Raw genomic sequence first — 21,894 nt, 5'->3', positions numbered from 1 at the left:
AAGTCAAGAACCTCTCTCAGCATTAGTTTCTTCTCATAAAATGAGAGCGTTGGATATAATTTTCCTTTCACCTTTAATCTATGCCCTAAGATTTCCAGTGATAGGGAATTCATCAACTGATGAAGCATTTCATGCATTTTTGTACAGTCCTAATTATAAGAAAGATTTGCGTCACCCTGACCTAAATTATGAGTTCCTAAAACTTCAACACATTAAAACTCTAGGTTTCACTAAAGCAAAGTGGAATAAATTAATCTTTCTTGTGCTAAGTTTAAAAACTTCTCCTGGATAAGCATCACCAAATCCTTCAACAATTCTTCTTCTAAAAATAAGCTACTGATTTAATGCTAAAATCCCATTAATTCTAGTCCATAAATCCTTTTGGACAACTTTCAGACAAGTACAGATTTCTCAAATTAGGTCAATTCCTATAATTAAGTAGAACATACCAAACTGACAATCTTGTTTATTTCAGAAACATTGTTATCCCCTCAAAATTAAGTTTGTTTGCTTACATTTTAAAGCCTCATTCCAACAGATGTTTAAAAGTAAAGAAAAATAGCAATCTCAAGTATTCTTTTTTGGCCTGTAATACTTTCTCACTGCCCCAAATTATTCACTTCACTGCTATTCAAATGGTTTGGGATCTACTCCTTTCACTAAATGCCAGGGATACCTAAGAAACCATAATAAAAACTGAGATGAAAGGCCATAAGAAATGCTCTAATTTATAGGACACACTATGTAAAGGCTACAAATTAAAACCACACTACTTAATGCTGGGTGCAAATCAATCCAAGTGTAAATCTTCCATTTCTGGACAGAAGCCATCTGATTTAATTGGATGTGATGAAAGCAAGCAGATGCTAATTTAGCAAAAAGAACATTTATTCTGAGATCTACTGAATTATATTTAACATTTAAATTAACACACAGAAGCTGAGAAAATTTTATGGGAAGAAACATAATTCTTCATATAAATTGGTGTCAACAGGTGTTTAAGCTTGCACGAAGGAGACAGCAAAAGCAAAGAGCAAGAATTACAGAACTCTGGCAAATTGCTTACTGAAACATCAGCTTATGTTTCCAATAGAATTCTAATATTGGAGATAAATTTCACCTATTAATTGACGTTTCTAAATATTCTAAAGTTTTTTTTCCTAAAAGAATTTTTATACTTTAGGAGTGCATGACTTCATGAATGCACAATATCAGGAAGATGATGCTATGACAAGCACTGGATTTGAATGGGGGGGGGGGGGGGGCGCTGTGCCAAGTCACCAGCCTCTTTCACCTCCCAAATGACACAATTGTAGATGATCTTTTAAAATTGTTGAAAATGAAAAAAAAAATCACTGCCCAAATCTCACTTTCTGACGATGCCTGCTCTGTATGTCTCAGCTGGTACTCACAAGGGTCACAAAGTCAATTTACCAGAACTACCTTCCAAGCTCAGTAGGATCTGTCAGAATTTGTAATCTACTATGTCTTTCTCTATGATATCCTTATTATACTGGTTGACTCTTCTGGAGGGAAAAGATGAGAAAAAAGAGATACAAAGACAAATCTAGGCAATATAAAAACAATGGAAAGTAATAAAAACCTATTTTCAAACAGAATTTATTAATTGCTCTTCTTTTGGTAGAGACAGAACTTTGGTAGATGTTTGGATAAACAAAGTCTCTCAGTCCAATGAGTCCTGACTGTGCTAAATTTGTGCTCTTTCTTAAATTCTTCATCTTTCCCTTTTTGCTTGTCCAGCTTCTTTGCAATATATGCCAGTGACACTATCATTTCTGTTTATCCCTTCTTTGACCCTTTGGTCATGTTTTCCCCCTCTGGTTTCCTCTGTTTCCTCAATGAGAACCTCTTCCCCATCCTCCTCAAGGTTCCATTCTTCCTATTCTCATGTCTTTTATCTGAGGTATTCCCATTCACAGCCACAGTTCAGTTGGGGGTCTTAGAAAATGAGGAGATAAAACTCCCTGCATTAACTTCTCTAGTTCCTCTGGCTTGTTGCCCAGCGACAGCATATTTGTATATGAACCCTTAATGCATGAAGAAGATATTTAAGTGATTCCTTTGTGAGCTTTTGTCTTGTGGGAATTCTTGGCTACTGCCTACAGAATTTCACTTTGGGGATAGTTGTACTCACTCCAGTGTTTTCTCTTTCCAAGTCTTTAAGTTTGAAGCCCTTCTGAAGAGATATGCAAAACACCTGGCAACAGCATTCTTACCAGCCTATGGTAGGTATAATTTCATTTTGGGCCAGGAAACTGTCAAAAATTAAGAGTGAAGGCATGATCCAAAAAATCCAAATCCTATTTTCAAATGCCACATTTTTTGCCAGCTGTTCACTTCCCAAATTCTCCTGCATCCTTTGCCCTACTATAGGCAACAATGAGAAAAACAAAACCTGTACCCCTATGGTTTTCAATGTATTGTTCAAAACTTCACAATTATTGGCAATACTTTTTAACTTCTTTATGAAGTGTTACTTGTGACTGCATGAATCAAGTGAAGTGAGCAGTTATCCATTTCAATATGTAGATGGAAGATCTGAGTTCAAATCCAGCCTCAGACACCACCTAGTTGTGTGACCTGGGCAAGTCATTAAACTTCTAACTACCTCATTTTCTCAAAAGTAAAATGGAGAAAATAATAGCCCTTACCTCATAGAGATGCTCTATGGTCAAATGACATAGCACATTCAAAGTGCTTTTACAAATCTTAAGGTGCTTTGTAAATGATATATATTATTTTTAAATAAAGTTCAGGAGATAACCTGTTAATATTTTGTATATATGCCCTTGGAAGACAATAGACATCTCTTTTGTTATGAGGTCAACAGATAACTGTTTCAGTAAAAACTGAGAGCAAAATATTGCCAACTACTATTATTACTCCTTTCTTCTCCTTCTGCCTGTCATTAGAGGAAGGATGCACAATATCCTGCTAGTTCCTCTGACTTTACTGAATTTTTTCCTGGGAAGATAAGCAGCTTCTTCCTCTTCAAAACATCTAGCTTGGGGAGGCTAGGTGGCGCAGTGGATAGAACATCAACCCTGGAGTCAGGAGGACTTGAGTTCAAATTTGACCTTAAACAACTTAACAATTACCTAGCTGTGTGGCCTTGGGCAAGCTACTTAACCCCATTGCCTAGCAAAATCCTAAAAACAAACAAAAATCCCATATAGTTCTTTCCTCTTCAGGAAGAGCCCCAAATCAGTATTTAAGCTTTAATTATAAAGCTGTATTTTTCTTTTTTTTCCTATGTTTAGCACTCCATCCTCCATTATCCTTACAAAATCCTCACCGATGCCCTGCTTCTGTTTTCTGTTCCCCCCCACCCCCAGAAGGGAGATATCCTAGACTTAGAATACAGAAGTCACTCTTAGTTTTGTCTTCAAGAGTCTGTAAAATTACCCTACTCTCAATTATAAGATAGAAAATTTTAGCCTTGTCTATAGTTTCCATTTTAGGGAAAGGGCTAAGTGGACTATGCTTCTTCCCTATCTCTCTTCTGGTCATGATTCTCTAGAGTTTCTTCTCCTGGACCCTTGCTGCACCTTACAACCCCCCCCCCCCAAGCCCACAAAAACCTGGTTGTTTCTCAATTTTATTCACTCTCCCCCCCCGACCTTTATGATTTTGTTTTTGCTATTTCAAAAGTCAAAGTGGACTCTCCCTACTCCAGTTCATCACCCACATTTGTATCCAAAGTGATTTTCCTTAAATGTAGGTCTGACTATATCACTCCCTACCCAAATCCAGTTCCTTCCTAATTCCTCTAGGAAAAAAATATAAGCTTCCTGTGTAGTTTTTAAAACCCCATACAACCTGAAACCAACCTAGCCTCTCAGCCACCACTGGCATTACTCCCCAAACTCACAGACTGTTCTAAATAAAACATTTTTTACGCCCCTTACTTTCCTAACTTTTATTTAACTTTGTATCCATTAAGTTCTTTAAATTTATTCACTATATATTCATAAGGATTTACTGTCTCCCCCTTTAGAATGTAAGTTTCTTCATAAAAGAGATTGCCTCTTTCTTTCTTTGACATCCCTAGTGCCTAGCATAATTCCTTATATATAATGCTTAATAAATGCTAATAGACTGACTGTACTCTCCTGGCCACTTTTGAAATTCTTTCCTTTTTTCAAGGTCCAGTTCAGATGCTACATTTTTAGGGGTTTTTTTTCTAGGTGCTACATTTTTAAAGGAAGCCAGCCATGATCACTCCAAGCCAGAAATTATTTATTACTCCTCCAAAGCTACTCTCTTTTGCATTAATAATCTAAATTGTATTTTATTTACTTATTTATGTTATGTTAAGTATATGTCTCATTGTCTTTATAAGATTATGTACCTTAAATCCAGGAATCATCTTTTAATATTTTTGTACCCCAGCATCAAGTAGTTTTACATTCAGCTGGAGTTAAGACTATGTTTGTTAAATCAAAATGCCTTTTGGCAAAAGTACACTTTATTTATAAAAAAAAAAAATAAACAGCTGGGTGAGAAAAGCATGAATCTTTAAGACAAGAGAATGAGCTATTCCAGGACTACTCTAGGACTCTTAGGAGAGTCAGAAGAGTAACAAATTTCCCTTTAGACTAAAGCTTCTGCTTGGAAATTACATGAGAACCTGGTGAAAAAGCACTTAACCCCCATTCTGATGGTATGTCAGGTCAGGAAAATCCTCCCAAATGCTTTAAAAGAATTACACTGAATCCACAAAAGATGCTGTGACAAATTTGGCCTTTCACCTCATTTCTTCTTTTAATAATTTACTGCACTTTACACCCACTCCCCTCATATATCTTGCAGACTAAGCGCTTCAAATGCTGAGAACAGCAGCTGCTCTCAACACATCACAAAATCCTGGAAGTTTATCTTAATTATATCAATTTACCCACTAGAGCACTGTGTTTACAAATGTCCCATATTCATTTTATTAATTTATCACTGGAAAGATAAAGGTTTATGAAAAACACTAGTGTTTTCTTCTGTATTTTTGAATACTAAAAAGATAGGTCGGTCAGATTCTCCCTCTCTAGAATAAGTTTTGTACAATCATAACTGCCCCATCTGGATAGCTTAGAGTCTAAGCTTTCAAACAACTGAATATCAGCTTTCCTCAGTTTCTCCTCTGAAAGACTGTGCCACTAGCTTCATTTTTGTAAGCTCAAGGAGGCAAAAAACCAGCAGACTTGCACTGGAGCTGCTTGCTTCCTTCATAACCAGCTGGACTTCAAGAGACCTAGTTGGACTGTATGATTTAAAAACCAAGGCTGGAAAATATGCCCCACATTTCCTAAAAACTGGAGCTTGGGGCTTTTGAAAGGATCAGTAAGGCACCTGCTGGGACTGTCTGCCAGAAGAGACAGCAACACTGCAAAAGGGACAAGAACTTCAGCACATCTGAATTTTTAAAAAAGAGGTTACTGTTAATGTTTGCAGAACTCAGCCAGGAATCTAAGGTGAAATGTTGTCATCCTTCAATGTCTAGCTGAAAGAACATTTCATTTATGAAGTCTTCGCTTAGCTGTCCAATCAGAAATACTATTAGAAAGATAGTTTATTACTAACGAATAATGTTACGATATTTTTTAAGTCTTGATATTTGTTAACTCTAAATACAAAGTGATTTGCAATGCTTCTGTTTTTGAAATGTCTCAAAACCTTAGTCTTTAAAATAATTCAATGAAAGATCCCAGAACACATACATTCTTCATTCATAGAGAAGGAATGAAAAGGATCACATAGATTTAGAGCTGAGAAAACCTCATAAGTCACCTCCTCATTTTCCATATGAAGAAACTGAGTACCACAAGGGGAAAGTGGCAGTCTGGTGCAATAAAGAGGTCAGATTTGAAATAAGGAAGATGTGGGTTCAGTTCTCACCTCTGGCACTACTTATGTGATCATGAGTAAATTATTAAGACTTGGTTTCCTTAGCTGGATAATAAGATCTCAAACCTTAAAGACCTCTATAAATATTATTCATTGTTTGTGTCATTGCTCAAGGTCACACAGGCAGTAAATGGCAAAGCTCAACTTTGAACTTCAAATCTAGTTCCCTTTTGATTGAATTCTATTCCCTCCAGGCATTCTGAACCAGAGGAACTAAGGGAACTCTACAACATAGATTTCCAGTCTTACCTTACACCTTTCTCCTTCAGAGGTCATATTTTATAAGCAAATTATATGATATGCAATACACTGAACAAATCCTGTATGTTCTTCTATCTGTGGTTTTCTTCACCTCATTTCTTACTATCTTCCCTTCAACATTTCTACATCCTTCAAGGTCTGACTAAGAGATCATTTTGTTTATGAAGACTTCTTTGATCTCTCAAATCAGAAATGATGTCTCCTATTCATGAACTTTCTCTTAGTGCTTTTCTTGGACTTCTTCCTCTACTATGTACTACTAACTTTTTATCAATCATGTAAATCTTATTTTGTCTATCAAGTGTTAAATGCTTTGACAACAGTCTACTTCTCATTCACATTCACTTTAATAAGCTTCCCTCTGTCCTCTACCTTACCCAGCAGGGTCTACAGCAGTGCCTTTATCTGTAAAATGAAGTGGACAGAGTAGATGATCCTTCAATTTCCAGTTTTTATCTATGAGAGTACCCAAAGGAGAAGTACAGTAAACAAGTGATGAATGACTGTCATTGGGACTTTTAGCTTTTTTATGTGTCATCCATCTATTTGGTAGCCTGAGGAAGTCTCTGAACATCTTTCTCAGAATAATGTTTTGAAATGCATAATATACACAAGATTACAAAGAAAACTAACTACCCTGAAATAGAATTACTGAAAATTTTTAAGTTCTTTGAGCCCAAGGTTAAGAATCCCTACCCTAGTTCTTTAGATAATACTATATCTGAAACCCAGCTTGTCTACCTGTAAAATGCAGTTAATAATATTTAATACTTACTTCACAGAACTATAGGAAGCCATATAAAATGCTATAAGAATATAGCATTATGATCTACAAAAGTGTAATCATTCTTACATAACCCATCTAAGAGCAGTAGTGTGACACTGAAATGATGAGTACATAATGTACTAAGTAACTGATATAAATGAGTGCCTCTATTCCACTGCTTCTTTCCTTGATTTACACTGACTATATTTAATTATTGGTGGTTTAAGTGGCACAATATGGAAACTGCCATCAATTTAAAGATCTTTAGCAAAATCTAACAAACAAATTACTCCTGCCTACCCCATGCTTCAAAAATCCATCATTTAGATCTTGGTACAAACAAATGGCAGGGGAAGGGGAGGGAGGAAGAATCTCCAGGAGCTGGGCTCTGATGACATTCCTTCAGATGATAAGGCCACAAGCCTCAAAGCAAAATGTTTAAAAGTTTCCATTGAGTTTCCCTTGACAGCGTGCAGATGAGGAAGGCATCCTTTAGAAAGGGCAGCATTTCATAAAAGCCAGGAGGAATGAGAAATAGGCTTTACTGTAAAAACCAGAGAACTAAAACATCTTGGACTCAACTATGCATACCAATAGCCAGAAGATTCAAATAATATTGACATGGAGGATTCCTAAGACAATTCTTTTGGAACAGTATGGCCAATATGTCACTCAATTCTTATTTCTCAACTACTATAAGAACACCAGAAATAACATGGGAGTATGAAAAATCAAACTCAAATTCTGGTCTTGCCCCTAACAAACGAGGAGATCCAATAACTGTAGTAGAGGAGATACTCAGGAAAGAGAGACTGGAGTTCAAATCAGACACTTACTAATGCTATGACTATGGGCAAGTCATTTACTTTCTACTTATGGGAAAAAATTATAAGGAAGAAGTCTTATAAACCTTAGAAGGTTACTGGTAATAGTCATGAAGAGCCAACATGTATGTGCAGTCAATAATCAGATCAAAGATTTTTATAACATCATAACCTCTATGATGTGCAGTAAGAAGCATATTAAAAAAAAAGGACACTTACTCTCTCTCCTTTTCAGTCAACTTGTCATTGATATTATCTTTGATTGTTGATCTGGATCCCTTGTGAATTACAGGATATCTGAGGGGCACTTGAAGGAAGAAGGAAATCATGGAGACCAAATGTGCCGTGTAACCAAGAGCAACTGCAATGCTTCCATCATCTTTTGCTGCCGATTCAAATAAAAAAAAAAAACCAAGAAATCCTTATTTACCCATAGAAATGATTTATGTAAACATTAGTGTTCTGGTTTCAAAAATAACATTTTTAAAAAACTATTTAATAGCAGAACACTAAAATAATCTAAACATGAATTTTTTAAAATTGTGAATCTGTTTTTAAAAAGCCTTTTGTTTTATCTCATTACTTTAAAAACTGATTCCTAGTAAACAGGTGGTAATAATTATATTGGATATGCTCCAGGCACCCCACGTTACAGGCATACCCTGCATAACATAGCCTCAACTTAATGTCCTTTTTGAAGAATACTACTGAAACATTATACAGTAAACTCCATTTTCAACAGTTTCAAAATCTCATGTAATGTCATTTGGTTAAATGGTCAGAGACAATTTGAATTAGCACTCAAAACTCATCAGAATTACCTCCCAGAATCATCAAATGCTTACTAACACCATTTTCCTTACTATATGTGCATAAATATTGTCCCTAAAGAAATACCACCACCACCCATTTCCATAGCATTTTGGTCACATATAATCAATCAATGAGGCTAGGCAAGGTATCCCTGTATTTAACAATACAATCAAAGACTATTCAAACTTCTGTTTCCTTCTTCTCCAGTCTAACAGAAGGACAACAACAGTCACCAGTTTATTAGATACTATGATAATTAGTTTGGAATAATTAAATATAAAGCACTACAGAAACATTATATTTCTTCTATTATTAACAATTCTCTAAACAGTAGACTAAAAATGGTTAATTTTAAGGTTAAAAACATAAACCTGTAAAGCATATTATGAAGCTGCATGCCCACTGGCTTCATGCCATTAATAAAAGTGATGCAGAAATAATTCTAGAAAAATAGTATTATCTGGAGGGACAGTCAGCACAAAGAAATAATTCACAGTTTTGAAATAGTCATTGTAAAAGGTTATAGATATTATAGTCTGTATACCATCCAATCCATGCATTTTAGATAGAAGCACTTATGGAAAGATTTATATATTATCCTACACATAGATGTAGTCATCTAACTTTAAGAAGCTTTGGATAATTACATTTTTAACTCACCATCCAGTTTTCTGCCACTGCCTACAAAGTGATAAATGATTGTTCAGGCACTCAATTGATAGTAAGTAATGCAACATAAAAGCTTTCTCATTTCCCCAGAGAAGAAAAAAGTAATTGCACAGTGTGTCCCCAAGGTTTAAAAAAAACAACAACAAAAAACCAAATAAACCAAATCACTTAAAAGACTTAAATAAATAATCTGAGAAATTCCAGGTGAATAACATAAAAGAATAAGGGATAGCCTTTATTCATCACCTTCTGATGCTGTTCTTTTATCTTTGGCATGGTAATTTCTTATGAAAGGAACTACAACCAAGTCATTCTTTGATGATGAGTAGTATCATTGCAGAGTAGAAATAATGCTAAAATTGGGAGTCAGTCAACTAACTTTACTTTATTAAAGGCCTACTATGACAAGTACTGTGCTGGGAACTGAGGATAGAAAGAAAAAAGAAAAAAGAAATTCCCTACCCTTCAGTCTGTTGGAGAAGATCACTGGCAAACAGTAAAAGATAAATTAAAAAACAGAAAGGGGTATTCTCTTTGGGGAAGTCTCAGAGGGAAGGCATTAAGAGAAATTAGAATTGAGCAAAGCTTCTTATAAAAGAAAAAAAGCTGAGACTAAGGAAACCAAGAAAGTTAAGACGTAGAGTTGGGGGAGCGGGGCAGAACACAGTGGATAGAGCACCCGCCCTGGAGTCAGGAGAACCTAAGTTCAAATATGACCTCAGACAAGTCACTTAACCCATTGTCTTAAATAAATAAATTTTTTTTAAAAAAGAAGTGGAATTGAGGAGAGAGCAAACTACAGGGATTGGGGTAATAGTGAAAATACTTGAAGTTAGGAACTAGAATGTTCTGTTGAAAGAACAATAAGAAGGTCAGTATCACTTTATTGTAGAGTATGTGGAAAGGAGAAAGGTGTAAAAAAGATGGAAAAATAAGAAAGGGCCTGGTTTTAAAAAAAGCATTAAAAGTCAAACAGATGGGTTTATATTTGATCCTGGAGGTCAAAAAGAGTCACTGGAAATTCTTAAACGGGGTTAATATGGTCAGACATGGGCTTCTGGAAGATCAGTTTGATAGCAGAGTAGAAAATAAACTGAAATGGGAAGAGGCAGAGAGATCAACTAGCAATTTAATGCAATATTCCAGATGTGAGGCAGTGTCAAAGGAAAGAAGGGGGAGTATGAGAATTGTTATGAACCTAGGAGAAGAGAGCAAGGAGTTAAGGATGACACTTAGATTTCAAGGCTAGGTAACCGAAAGAATGGTGGTTATCCTAAGCCATAATAAGAAAGTTTGGAAGAGGACAGAGTATGGGGAGAAATATAAAGTTTGGTTTTGGACATGTTAATTTAAGAAGTGTATATTACATATAATTGAGAAGCCCAATAAGTAGTTGGAAGTAAGAGATTGGAGGTAGGGAGAAAGGATGAGCCTGAACAAGTAGGTCTGAGAGTCATGTCTATAAAAATGATAGTTGAAACAATAAATTGATGATATCACCAAATAAAACGGAAGAAAGGAAGAAAAGGACTCAGAATAAAGCACAACTAAAAGGACTGATTGAGATGAGGATCTAGCAAAGAAGACTATAAGGAGAAGTCAGACAAGTAGGAGAAACTGAAGAAAAACTAGAAATAATTTCCAAGAAAAGATAAGATACAGCCAGGAAAAGAGGATGAGGTATAGTGTCACAGTTTATAGAGAAGTCAAGAAGGATGAGGTCTGAGAAAAAGTCACTGAATTTGGCAATTAAGAAGAGATTAGTAAAAGTAGTTTTGGTTGAAGGAAGAAGTCAGAGTCAGACTGTACAGAGTTCAAAAGAGAGTAAAAGAAAAAGAAAATAGAGGCACCTCTTGTAGACAGCCTTCCTTAAGGAGGTTCACCACAAAAAGGAAGAGGGATGGATATCAAGTGAGAATGAGGAGACATGGGCAAGTTTGCAGGCAGTAGAAGTTAGGATGGTGGGCTCACTTGTGAATATAGAGGACTTTGCCTTGGTAGGGGAAGGTCTGCATCTTCATGTGAAGGAGCTAAAAGACCAAGTCTGCCACTGACTCTGTTCTTGGACAAATCACTATATCATCAGAGTTTCAGTTAACCTATCTGAAAAGGGGGGCGGGGTAAGTGTAGGAGAGCAGTGTTGCTTTAAGTTTATACTCTAAACTTAAAGAATATAAACATAAATTTCAGTTACATTATTATTCCCAATGAATTTTTCAGCCTGTTATATAGCACTCTCTCTGAATGTCACCTTAGACTAGCTCACAGAACATGAAAGAAGAGAACAGGCTATATTCAAACTCAGAACTTGAATAACATTCATAGGCAGCTGCTAGGTGGGGTGGTGGAGAAAGTACTGAATCTGGGTTCAAACCCAACTTCTAATGTTTATTAAATGTAAATCATTTAATAATTTGGAAGCCTTTGAACCCTCTTATATAAATTGGAGATAATAACAGCTGTGGCACTTAGAGAGCTGTTGTGAAGGTCAAATGAGATAATGATAGAAAGAACTTTGCAAACCTTAAAATGCTACATAAACATAAATATTATAGATGCTACAGATCTTATATAATTTGTTCCAGAGTTGCTATATTCGTTATTTTAATTTATAACATCAAATTTTCACATTTTTATAACAGTTTCCAATTTACAAGTCCCTGGGAGTTAGATAATGCTCATTGTCCCTATTTTATAATTTAGAAAATGGAGGGTTAATGAGGTAAAGCAGCTTGCCTATAAATGTACAGCTGGCAAGGAGTGGACCTGGCTGGCTAAGTCAGAGCCTGTTAATTTTAAGAAAAGTATGCAGGCCACCTTTTAAGTATCATAGAAAGGTCAGCTCTTATTGTCATTATTTTGTTTTTTTAGATTTTTGCAAGGCAAATGGGGTTAAATGGCTTGCCCAAGGCCACACAGCTAGGTAATTATTAAGTGTCTGAGACCGGATTTGAACCCAGGTACTCCTCACTCCAAGGCCAGTGCTTTATCCACTATGCCACCTAGCCGGCCCATCTATTGTCATTATGCCTGAGAATCAAGAACCTGAGTCACCTACATTCAGATTTTTCCTCAGGACCAACCATAATGATCTCAAAATAAATCTAATACTAATATAAACTTCATTTATATTTTGGAATTCAAACAGTTAAGTGGAGATGAAACTGACTTACCATGAGAATTTATTTAGAAATATTCAGTGCTGGATAAGATACACTAAATCTACAGCCAAAAGTCTTAAGATTCAAATCTAAACTCCAACAAATAAATTTTCCTATCTGTAAAACAAGTTCATTCATGAGACAGATTTCAGAACTAGAAGGGAGTTTTTATTTAGTCCAAATGACTCAATTTATATATGAAGAAACAAACAGAGACTCAGAGAGGTTATGTTCTTTGTCCAAGGCCACAAGATTTGTAGATAGTAGAGGAGACATGAAGGTCTTGTAGTTACCTATTCAGTTTTTTCTACTCGAAGACTAGATAATCACTAAGATGCTTTCTAACTCTAAAACCTATGACACAAATATTCTTTCTGATATGATTTGACAGAGGCAGGATTTGAAAATCTTTGGGGTTGAGGAGGGTGGGAAGAGAGTGGGAGGGCAGCAGTAGATGGCTTTTCAATCTCTAAACAATTTAAATGTGAAATGCTAAAGGCTCTACTATTTTTAATTAATTTTATTTATTTTCATTCCCAAAGGGGTCCCAAACTGCAAGATCTTGCCTTTGTATACTATGAGAACAGACCCATTGTCTCAATTCAACCAAAAGTACAAGCATGATACTCTAAAAAAAGCCTTTAATAATTAAAATGATTTTTCAAATTAAAAGATGCAAATATACATATCTGAAAGAAGTCACAAAAGCAGAAACCTAATTCAAAAAGAAATGCAGTTACCATTGTCACTACTACAGAACATCTCCCTTTACCTATCAAAACAATAAAACAAAGCAACACAAAAACCCCAACTGTATCATTTCCTTTTAAGAGATACAATTTGTAACAGGACTTCAGCCACAGTCTTGCAATTAAACACAATGGTGTTAGGTTTCCAGTTATGTGGATGTATATTAAAAAATACTTTAAGGGGACCATAGGTGAAACCTACAGGTCCCGTGGGTTTCCACAGCCTCAGAAGGAAAACCACCTCCCTGTAGGGAAGTTGCTTATATCAGAGTTGCTTCATTACTTCAAGCCATTGTCTCTGATGGGAAAATTTAAGTTCCAGTGGTTTATAATGGTTGTGCCTGGCCCTGCAGCCTCAGGAAACATATTCTGTTGCCAACCACCATCCTGCCTTACACTAAAAAAAGGGAAAGGCTTCCAAGTTTCCAGATCTGACAAGTTTCTTACCTGCCAAAGTCCGAGTTCAGGTTCTTGGAGGTCTGCTTTTCTAGTAAGACCTCATGACGTCCCTAACACCTAAAGCAGAGCAAGGATTTCTCTTCCTTATGCTACTCTAGGGGGCTAGTAAGGTTCTAGATAGTTATGCTGGAGGAGGGGAAAAGTGATTAAGAATGAACCTTAAGTCTGCAGCAGGAAAAGAGAAAAGAACCAATTCAATCATCCTTTTCTCTCCACCAATTCCTTAAATCTTTGTTTATCATTTAGAATGTTTATACTTCTATTCAGTTTAAAGTTTCATTACCTATGAAACTACCTAATCAATCTTAATATTGATTCTTTGGTATTTTTATGCAATAATACCCAAAGTCTAGCACTCATTTTAATAACTCTTTGGGGTTTATAAAGAATTTTTCACATAACTGTAAGTCAGAGTAGTATTCACATTTTATGGATGAGGGCACCGAGGCACAGGGAATATAGCAAGTTACTCATAATTACAGTTTTAATTTAAACGTTTCTTGACTTCCTAATCTATCATTTTTTTCTACAACTAAACACTTTGGAAAGTGCACTTTTGTACCCCTAATATGGTTTCCTAAGAAGTACACTGGCAAGTAACCAGGGAATCAAACTTAATATCATAAAAAATGAGAAATGGATGTGACACTGAAAAGAATAAAACGAGGGGCAGCTAGCTGGCATAGTGGATAAAGCACTGGCCCTGGAGTCAGGAATACCTGGGTTCAAATCTGGTCTCAGACACTTAATAAGTACCTAGCTGTGTGGCCTTGCCTTGCAAAAACCTAAAAAAAAAAAAAGTAAAAAAAAGAAAAGAATAAAACAAGGATAAAAAGGATATAACAGAAGCATATACAGATAATACTATAGTGTGTTGTTATGAACTACAATCATTCATTCATTGTACATCATTTTCCACTGATTTATTTTTAGGGAAAATATAAAGATAAATAAGATAATATCTTGCTGGTAAGGAAGTTATCATCAAGTACTGGGGATGTATACAAATTATTCAACTATATATCAGAATATAAAAATGAATAAGATGAAGACATAGTGTTATGAGATTAGATGAGAGATGGATCACCAATGACAGAAAGGATAGAAAAAGCAGCATAGGAGAATAAAAACAATGAAAGGTTTGAAAAATATTGACCTACAGTACCAAACTGATCTCTTATTATGTTTACTGTTCAATTATTAAGTGATTTTGAACAAAACATATTTTATCTCTCTGTGCTTAAGATTCCTCATCTAAAAAACTAAGGGATTATTCTAAAATTTTTCCAATTGAGTCCAGTACTAAAAGCAATGAGTTTATAAAGCTTCAAGGATGGGTAGCATATAAGATCTGCATGAAAGGGCAATCAAGATATCAACCATAACAAACAAACCTAGTTGTTACTGGTTTTAAAAATATAACTCAATTCAATTCGGAAAAGCTTTTTATTTTTTATTTTTTTGTAACTATGCCTATACTCCCTGGGAGCTAACTTGAATAGGAGAGAATAAAACTCCTTAAACATAATGGAACATTTCATCTTTTCATCAGATTTAATTTTTTAGCAAATATTCCTCTAGAAAGAGAGAGAGAGAGAGAGAGAGAGAGAGAGAGAGTTGTAATTATATATTTATTAGGTAAGCACTATAACACTACTGTCTCTAATAGTTTGTGCCAAGTTAGGTAACTGGACACTGCAAAAGAAAATCAAATAGGAATCAAAAAGTTTCAAAGGGCAGAACTTGTGACAGATTACCACTTTAACTTAACACCAACAAGATGTATTAGAGTTCTTCAGTATTAGAAACCTGGAGTCCTTGCAAAAGGCTGACAACAAGAGAGAAAATGACAGTTATAGAATATGACTTGGGATATTTAGTAACATTTCATCTAGGCCCTCTTGAATGCAATTGAGCTTTCAGAGCCAAAACCTAAATTGAGGGTTTCCACTTGTCACTGAACACAGATGTCTGGGAAATACCCTCCAAAGAACATGAAGGCAAAAAAATCAGTAATGCCTTTCACAAGTTACAGAACAGAATTTTGGTACTTACAGCTAAAACATAACTTAATTATGCAAAATTCAAGATCAATCTGGTTAATCAGCTTTGCTCTTAAGGAAAACAACTGGGCTCTTGAGAATAAAGTTTATTATACATAGAGGAAAGGGTCCTTAGAAATAATAAACCCAACTCATTCATTTTATATATGAAGAGAATTCATTCATTCAACATTTATGAAGTGCCACAGGATACAGTGATAGGTTTGGGGAAGAGAAATCATTTAGATAAGCTGTGGGAGGAGGCAGAATGAAGAGGTGACTGTCCTTAGGAAGCTCATAGTCTGGTATGAGAAAAAGATACAATTGGTCAACCAAACTGAGTATTAATTTAACTAAACGTTTGAGAGAAATAATCAATCAACCAACAAACATCTAACAAAAAAACAGACACCATGCCAGGTACTGAGAATGTAAAAATCAAAATGAAACAGTCCTGTGCCCTTAAGAAACTCACTTTGTAAGGAAGATTTAACATGTATGCACATAAACATAGATACTATAAGCCTGTAAAAATAAATGCAAGATAATTTCAAGGAAAGGAGAGGACCTAGGAGTTAGGGGGATCAGAAGAAGACTCTTGTGAAGACAGAACTTGAGATAAATTTTAAACAAAAGCAGGCATTCATTCTAAAAGGAGAAGAAGGAGAACATCCCAGGCATGGAACAGTCAGTGCAAGAGAGTTCACTAAAAGTAATAGCCAAGGGGCGGCTAGGTGGCACAGTGGATAGAGCACCTGGCCCTGAGTTCAAATACAGCCTCAGACATTTCATAATTACTTAGTTGTGTGGCCTTGGACAAGCTACTTAACCCCATTTGCCTTGCAAAAAGAAAAAAAGCAAAAAAAAAAAAAAAGAAAAGTAATAGCCAAAAGGCCAGTTAAGTTAAACTAGAGTGTGGGATAGAGTAATGAATAATAGGACTTAAAAGGCAGATTATAACCAGTTTGTTAAGGGGCTTAAAAAGTTACAGAAGATAAGTTGACTAACCCAGTTCTATTCCACCCAGCACCAACCAATACAGCAATGTTATTCTAATGGTCCTGGAATGAAGGATGAGCCTGTTGATCATTGACAGGATCTTCCGGATTCCTTGGGCCCCGAGGAGGGAATGTGTTCTCCATTCATTTGAGGAGTTGCCTCACTGACTACCTAAAGTAAGGTACTGGAATAGGAGTCAGGAAGACATGGTTTCAAATACTGACTAAGATACTACCTGTGTGTCTCTAGATAGATTTGAAATGTAGTGGCTCTGAGTCTGCTCCATTTATTTGGAACAACACATGGTTTGTTTGGGGAAAGGAAAACCTGATGACTCAGAAGTTGACCTGAATATTAGCCAAATCATCACTTACTGGGGGGCTACCCAAATGAGGAGTATAAAATTGTAACTGAAGATGGCTTTGTTCTGGGCCTCAATAGAATTCCTTATTGGAAAAACAGTTCAAGGAAAACATTCTGTCACATATCTTTAGCAAGTCCCGCTCACTTCTGTCATTTCAAATCTGCCCAACAACAGCTTGATCTTCATGCTGGCAGATGTAGGTTATTTATCATGTATGTATGGGAAACAGCATGTTCAAGAAAATCCCCAGATTTATCAAAATTCTGGGCTTTCCATTCTGATGAAATGGCTAAGTAGGGCGTTCCTGTCACAATCAACTTTATTTTGTAGATAACTGTACTATATTGGCTATACCCAGGGTTCCACTCTAGCTTTCAAAGTATTTTCTATAGACCAAGTTCAGACTCAGAAGATCAGATCAAAGTCCTTTCTGTTTTGTTTTTCCCATCACCACCGTGAAAGATACTAAAAGTCCCTTAAATAAACTCTTGATGTTTCCTAAGAAAATTTTCAAGATTTTGTTGGTTACCAAGTACTCAACCTAAAAACCTATTATGGGAAATTCACTGCCACCCAAATCTGTGGTCTTGACCAAATTTATGGAAATATCTTATTCATTATATGCAGATACATCCAAAAGAAAGACTCGTTTGGACCTGTACCTTTCCTATAATCCATTAGGGACACAGAAGCAGAATATATTTCACTGGAGGCAGGAAATGAAAACTGGACAATGCCAAGCTTATGACTGGGGAAGCTCAGTCTAGAATATGTTAAGAATAATCACATCCAGGATCTAAGGTCTAGGATGGAATGAAGAAATGATCCACACTTCAGAGTCCTAGGGTATGCCCCTAAATGCTTCTCTAAGAAAGTTTCCTGAACTAAAAATAGAGAGATGACGAGCAGAGTATTGGAACGAGATCTGGAGTTCTGACTTATTTTGTGTACACACAACACACACACAACACACACACACACACACACACACACACACAAACAGAAAACAGTTGTCTCCCCAAGAGACAGAAAGCACCTTGATACATGGAATCTGTTCTATTTTGTCTTCATACTTCCCCAGAGCTTAACATGATGCAGAGAACACCACCAGTACTTAATAAATGACTGATTGATGGGGTTGGGTTGGGAGAGAAGGGTGGAGCTACAGGGTAATTTTATTTATCCCAGGAGATAAAAAGGAGCCACTGGATTAACTACTGAGTAAGGAACTAACATGCTTTTAGACTTGAGTATTTTAGCAGCTGTATAATAGATGGTTTGGAAAGGGGAGAGCATTTAGAAAAGGAGACCAATTAAAAGATTATTATAACAGCCTAAGCAATCAGTGCTAAAGGCCTTAACTAGGGTGACGGTCATATCAGTAGAACTAAGGGATAGAAATAAGAGATGTGAGAGGAAGAAACATTAGGCAACTGATTAGCTATGTAGTAAAAAAGGATTAGATATGAGAAGTTATGAATAACTTCAAAATTGTGAACCTAGTGTGCACAATAATAACTAGTGTTACCCCTTACAGAAAAAGTAATGTTCTGAAGATGTGATGGTCTGGGCAAAGGGTGAAGAGTTTAATTTCAGAACTGTTGAAATTTGCCTTTGAGATATCCTGTTCAAAAAGGTCCAAAGGCCAACTGATGACACAGGAATGAAAATGAGAAAACTAAGGCTGTTTATACATATCTATGAATCAAATGCATATAAAGTATAATTGTACCCATGAGAGAATAAGGAAGTCAATAAGAGAGAATGTAGAAAGAAAAGTCTAGGAAATAACCTGGGAGTAAACCTAAAATTAAGGGAACATAACAGAAAATTGAAAAGAGAAGTAGAATGAGAAGTAGTCAGCCAGATCAGAGAGTCAAGAGAAGAGAGTGAATGAAAACCCAGAGGAAAAAATATTCAGGAGAGTGGTAACTAGATGTCAGATGCTACAAAGAAGTTAAGAATGATGAGGACTAGGGGGAAAAAACCATCAAATTTGGCAATTAAGAAATCCCTTATTTCTTCAATAAAAGTTTTTAAAAGAATTAAAAACTATTAACAACTGCATGAAATATGTTCCAAAACAGTAATAAAAATAATATAAACAACTGAGATTTTTCCAGCAAATTTGGCAAAGATGACAAATGATGAAACTAGTCAAATGTTAAGAGTGGTTGTAGAAAGATGGCACATTGGTGCATTATTGGTATAGTTGTGAATTGGCTTAACCATTGTGGAAAACATTGTGGAATTATACCAAGAACATGATTAAAAGGATCATATCTTTTGAACGAGATACCCAACTGTTAGGCATATATACAAAGGTGGTCAACAATGAAAACACTATAATGAAATATTTATAAAAGCAAAGAAACTGAAACAAATTAAGATTCCCATTAACTGGGGAAAGGTTAAGCAAACTGTGGTACATGCGTGTAGTGGAATATTGATGTGTTGTTTAAAAAAAATGATTATGACTTACATGAATTATTTCAAAATGAAGCATGATAAAAAATATATAACTACAATAATGTAAAAAAGAACAACAAAAATCAAAAGCAAATTATATTAAGTTATAAGGATTAAAAGTTTGGCCCCAAATAAAAGGCAAGAAAATGTTTGCTCCCCATTTTACTTTTTTAAGAGGGGGAAGAATAGTTATTGTGGAACACTATATTGGGTCCAGTTTTTGGAATAGCTAATTAATGTTGCTGAACTCATTTACTTCCCTTTATTCTTTGTTAGAAGAGATGACTCTGGGAGGAATAGAGAGGATGAAGGGGAGGAAAAATAGGGGAAATTTGTTATTTAGAAACAAAAATAATAATTTTTTTTAAAGATTGGTAACTTGAAGGAAGTAGCTTCAGTTGAATAATAAAGTTTTTAAGATAAACTGCAAGTAAGAGAAAGGAAGGGTTGAAAAATGAGTAAAAAGAATTAGAGACAAGGAGTCAATGACTTTTTCTGGGAGTTTGGTTGAAAAAGTAGGGGTGGTATAGGACAATATAGTTTGAAGAAATGGCAGCCAAAGAAGCTGTTAAGGATCAGAAAAGTTTGTAGGTAGCTGGAAAGGAATCAATATTTAAAGGACTACTGAAAACTGGAAATACTTTGGGAAGGTAGTAGAATAAGCTTTTTAAAATGAGCAAAAATTGAAAGAAAAAAAATAAAGAGTAGGGAACACATTCCAGATATTGAAATACATGCAGGGAGGAAGAAATGAATAGAACACATAGCGATTTTATTTGCTTGTTGGTTTGGTGGAGGGAAGTAGATGGTCATTGGCAACAAAGAAAGGAAATAATGTGACACACGGTCAGAAAAGTAGGAAACCTTTGAAAAGGAATGTGAACACTACTTAGTTGTAATAAAGTCCTACTAAAGATTTTTAGCAAAGAGGCAATATGGTGACTTTGCTATAAGAAAGCTTTTTTCCTTAAGGAACAAAGAACAATTTTGGCAGGGAAATGTTAGAGGCAGAATATGAAATCTGCCATAATATCTGGGGTTTGAGGGAGATGGGTGTAATGATATGGTTCTGTTAGGATAGTGGCACTGGGAATAGAAAAGCGCTGATGAGACATGTGTGAAGACAAATAATAGACATTGGCAATGAACAACATTGGAGAAGTGAGGAAAAAAGTAGAATCAAAGCCAAGACCCATATTAGATATAATAACTGATAATCATCACATAAGGTAGTAACTGAAACAAAAGAGAAGTAGAAATAACTAGAACAAACAACTCAGGAAATTCCAATCCCAGTATTCTACTCTAACTAGTTAAGATACATATATGTCACAAGGATTTCTAGAAAGATGTAGTAAAATAAAATTTGCAAAAAGAGATTTTTAAAAATATAAAACAGAAATTTAAGGTGTAACTATTAGTATTGAAATAGTAAAATGAAAGTTTCTCTATGTAAAAAATGACAGTGCTACAGTTATAACAACAGTATCATCACCATGAAAGTGAACAGTTATCCTGGATATTTGCTTTACAATGAGCAAAATATGCTCCCTGATATACAAGACAAGTAGAAGTGTTTGTGTATGTTTATGAGCAGAGGAAGGAAGGTGTGACAAAGGGAGAAGGAAGAAATTTAGAAATTGAATAGTAAAAGAATAAATAAATGAAAAAACATTAAGTGCTTTTTATATTTAGTCATTTTCAGTTATGTCTGACTCTGTGGTCACAAACCTTTTGGGGTTTTCTTGGCAAAAATACTAGTTAATTTTATAGATGAGAGAAATGAGGCAAACAGACGTTGAGTGACTTGCCTAGCATCACACAGTTAGTAAATGTCTGAGGTTATAATTGAACTCGGGTCCTCTGACTCCTCTATGAACTGCTTTACCTACAGCTGCCCTTATTACAATGCTTACGTTGTGCCAAACAACTAATTTTGCAACTTAGGGCTGATGGACCTGCATCTGAAATGTCAAAATAAAAAGAAATAAGTTGATATCAGAGAGAAAGCCATGCTGAGTTCCTTCTATCCCAAAAAAGTGGGGAGGAGGTAGGACCCATGAATGAAACTGTTATCAGATTATTTCATTACTTATTCCACATCAAAGAAAACTTTCCTATCTATTCAAACACTCTAAACTGACTGGGATTGAACTTCAGTAATTTCAACAAAGGAAAAGATTCTACCTAACACTGACTCCATTTAGAGACAGAAGATTCAAAGTCACAATTCCCAACAAAAAGCAGCTTTGGCAGGAATTCTGACTCATTTATACTTTGCAACTTCACTTCAACCATGCACAAGCTCTGCGCACAATACCTAACCATCAATCTTCCTTATGACTAATAAAAAATTGATATAATTTTTAAGAGTGTAATTGAGAAGAAAATCCCTAAGA

The 21,894-nt window shown here is 35.4% G+C and overlaps 1 protein-coding gene and 1 pseudogene across 3 annotated transcripts in view; one reads left to right on the top strand and one right to left on the bottom strand.

The window, feature by feature from the left end:
- Nucleotides 1-21,894, bottom strand: part of UVRAG (UV radiation resistance associated) — a 383,712-nt gene that overhangs the window by 171,737 nt on the left and 190,081 nt on the right. For 2 of the 3 annotated variants that reach the window (XM_074216910.1, XM_074216912.1), the window contains 2 exons: nucleotides 9,244-9,264; nucleotides 7,990-8,155 (listed from right to left, as the gene is read on the bottom strand). In XM_074216910.1, the coding sequence (XP_074073011.1) occupies nucleotides 7,990-8,155; nucleotides 9,244-9,264 (187 nt within the window). The remainder of the gene's footprint in view (nucleotides 1-7,989; nucleotides 8,156-9,243; nucleotides 9,265-21,894) is intronic. The other variant, XM_074216911.1, reaches the window with a different exon arrangement.
- On the top strand, nucleotides 16,077-17,495 carry LOC141510233 (gastric triacylglycerol lipase pseudogene; annotated as a pseudogene).

This window comes from Macrotis lagotis, chromosome 1, assembly GCF_037893015.1.
Source record: "Macrotis lagotis isolate mMagLag1 chromosome 1, bilby.v1.9.chrom.fasta, whole genome shotgun sequence".
In the NCBI taxonomy this organism is placed as follows: domain Eukaryota; kingdom Metazoa; phylum Chordata; class Mammalia; order Peramelemorphia; family Peramelidae; genus Macrotis; species Macrotis lagotis.
Note: the sequence above shows the minus strand (reverse complement) of the source record. Positions and strands in the feature narration are given on the sequence as shown.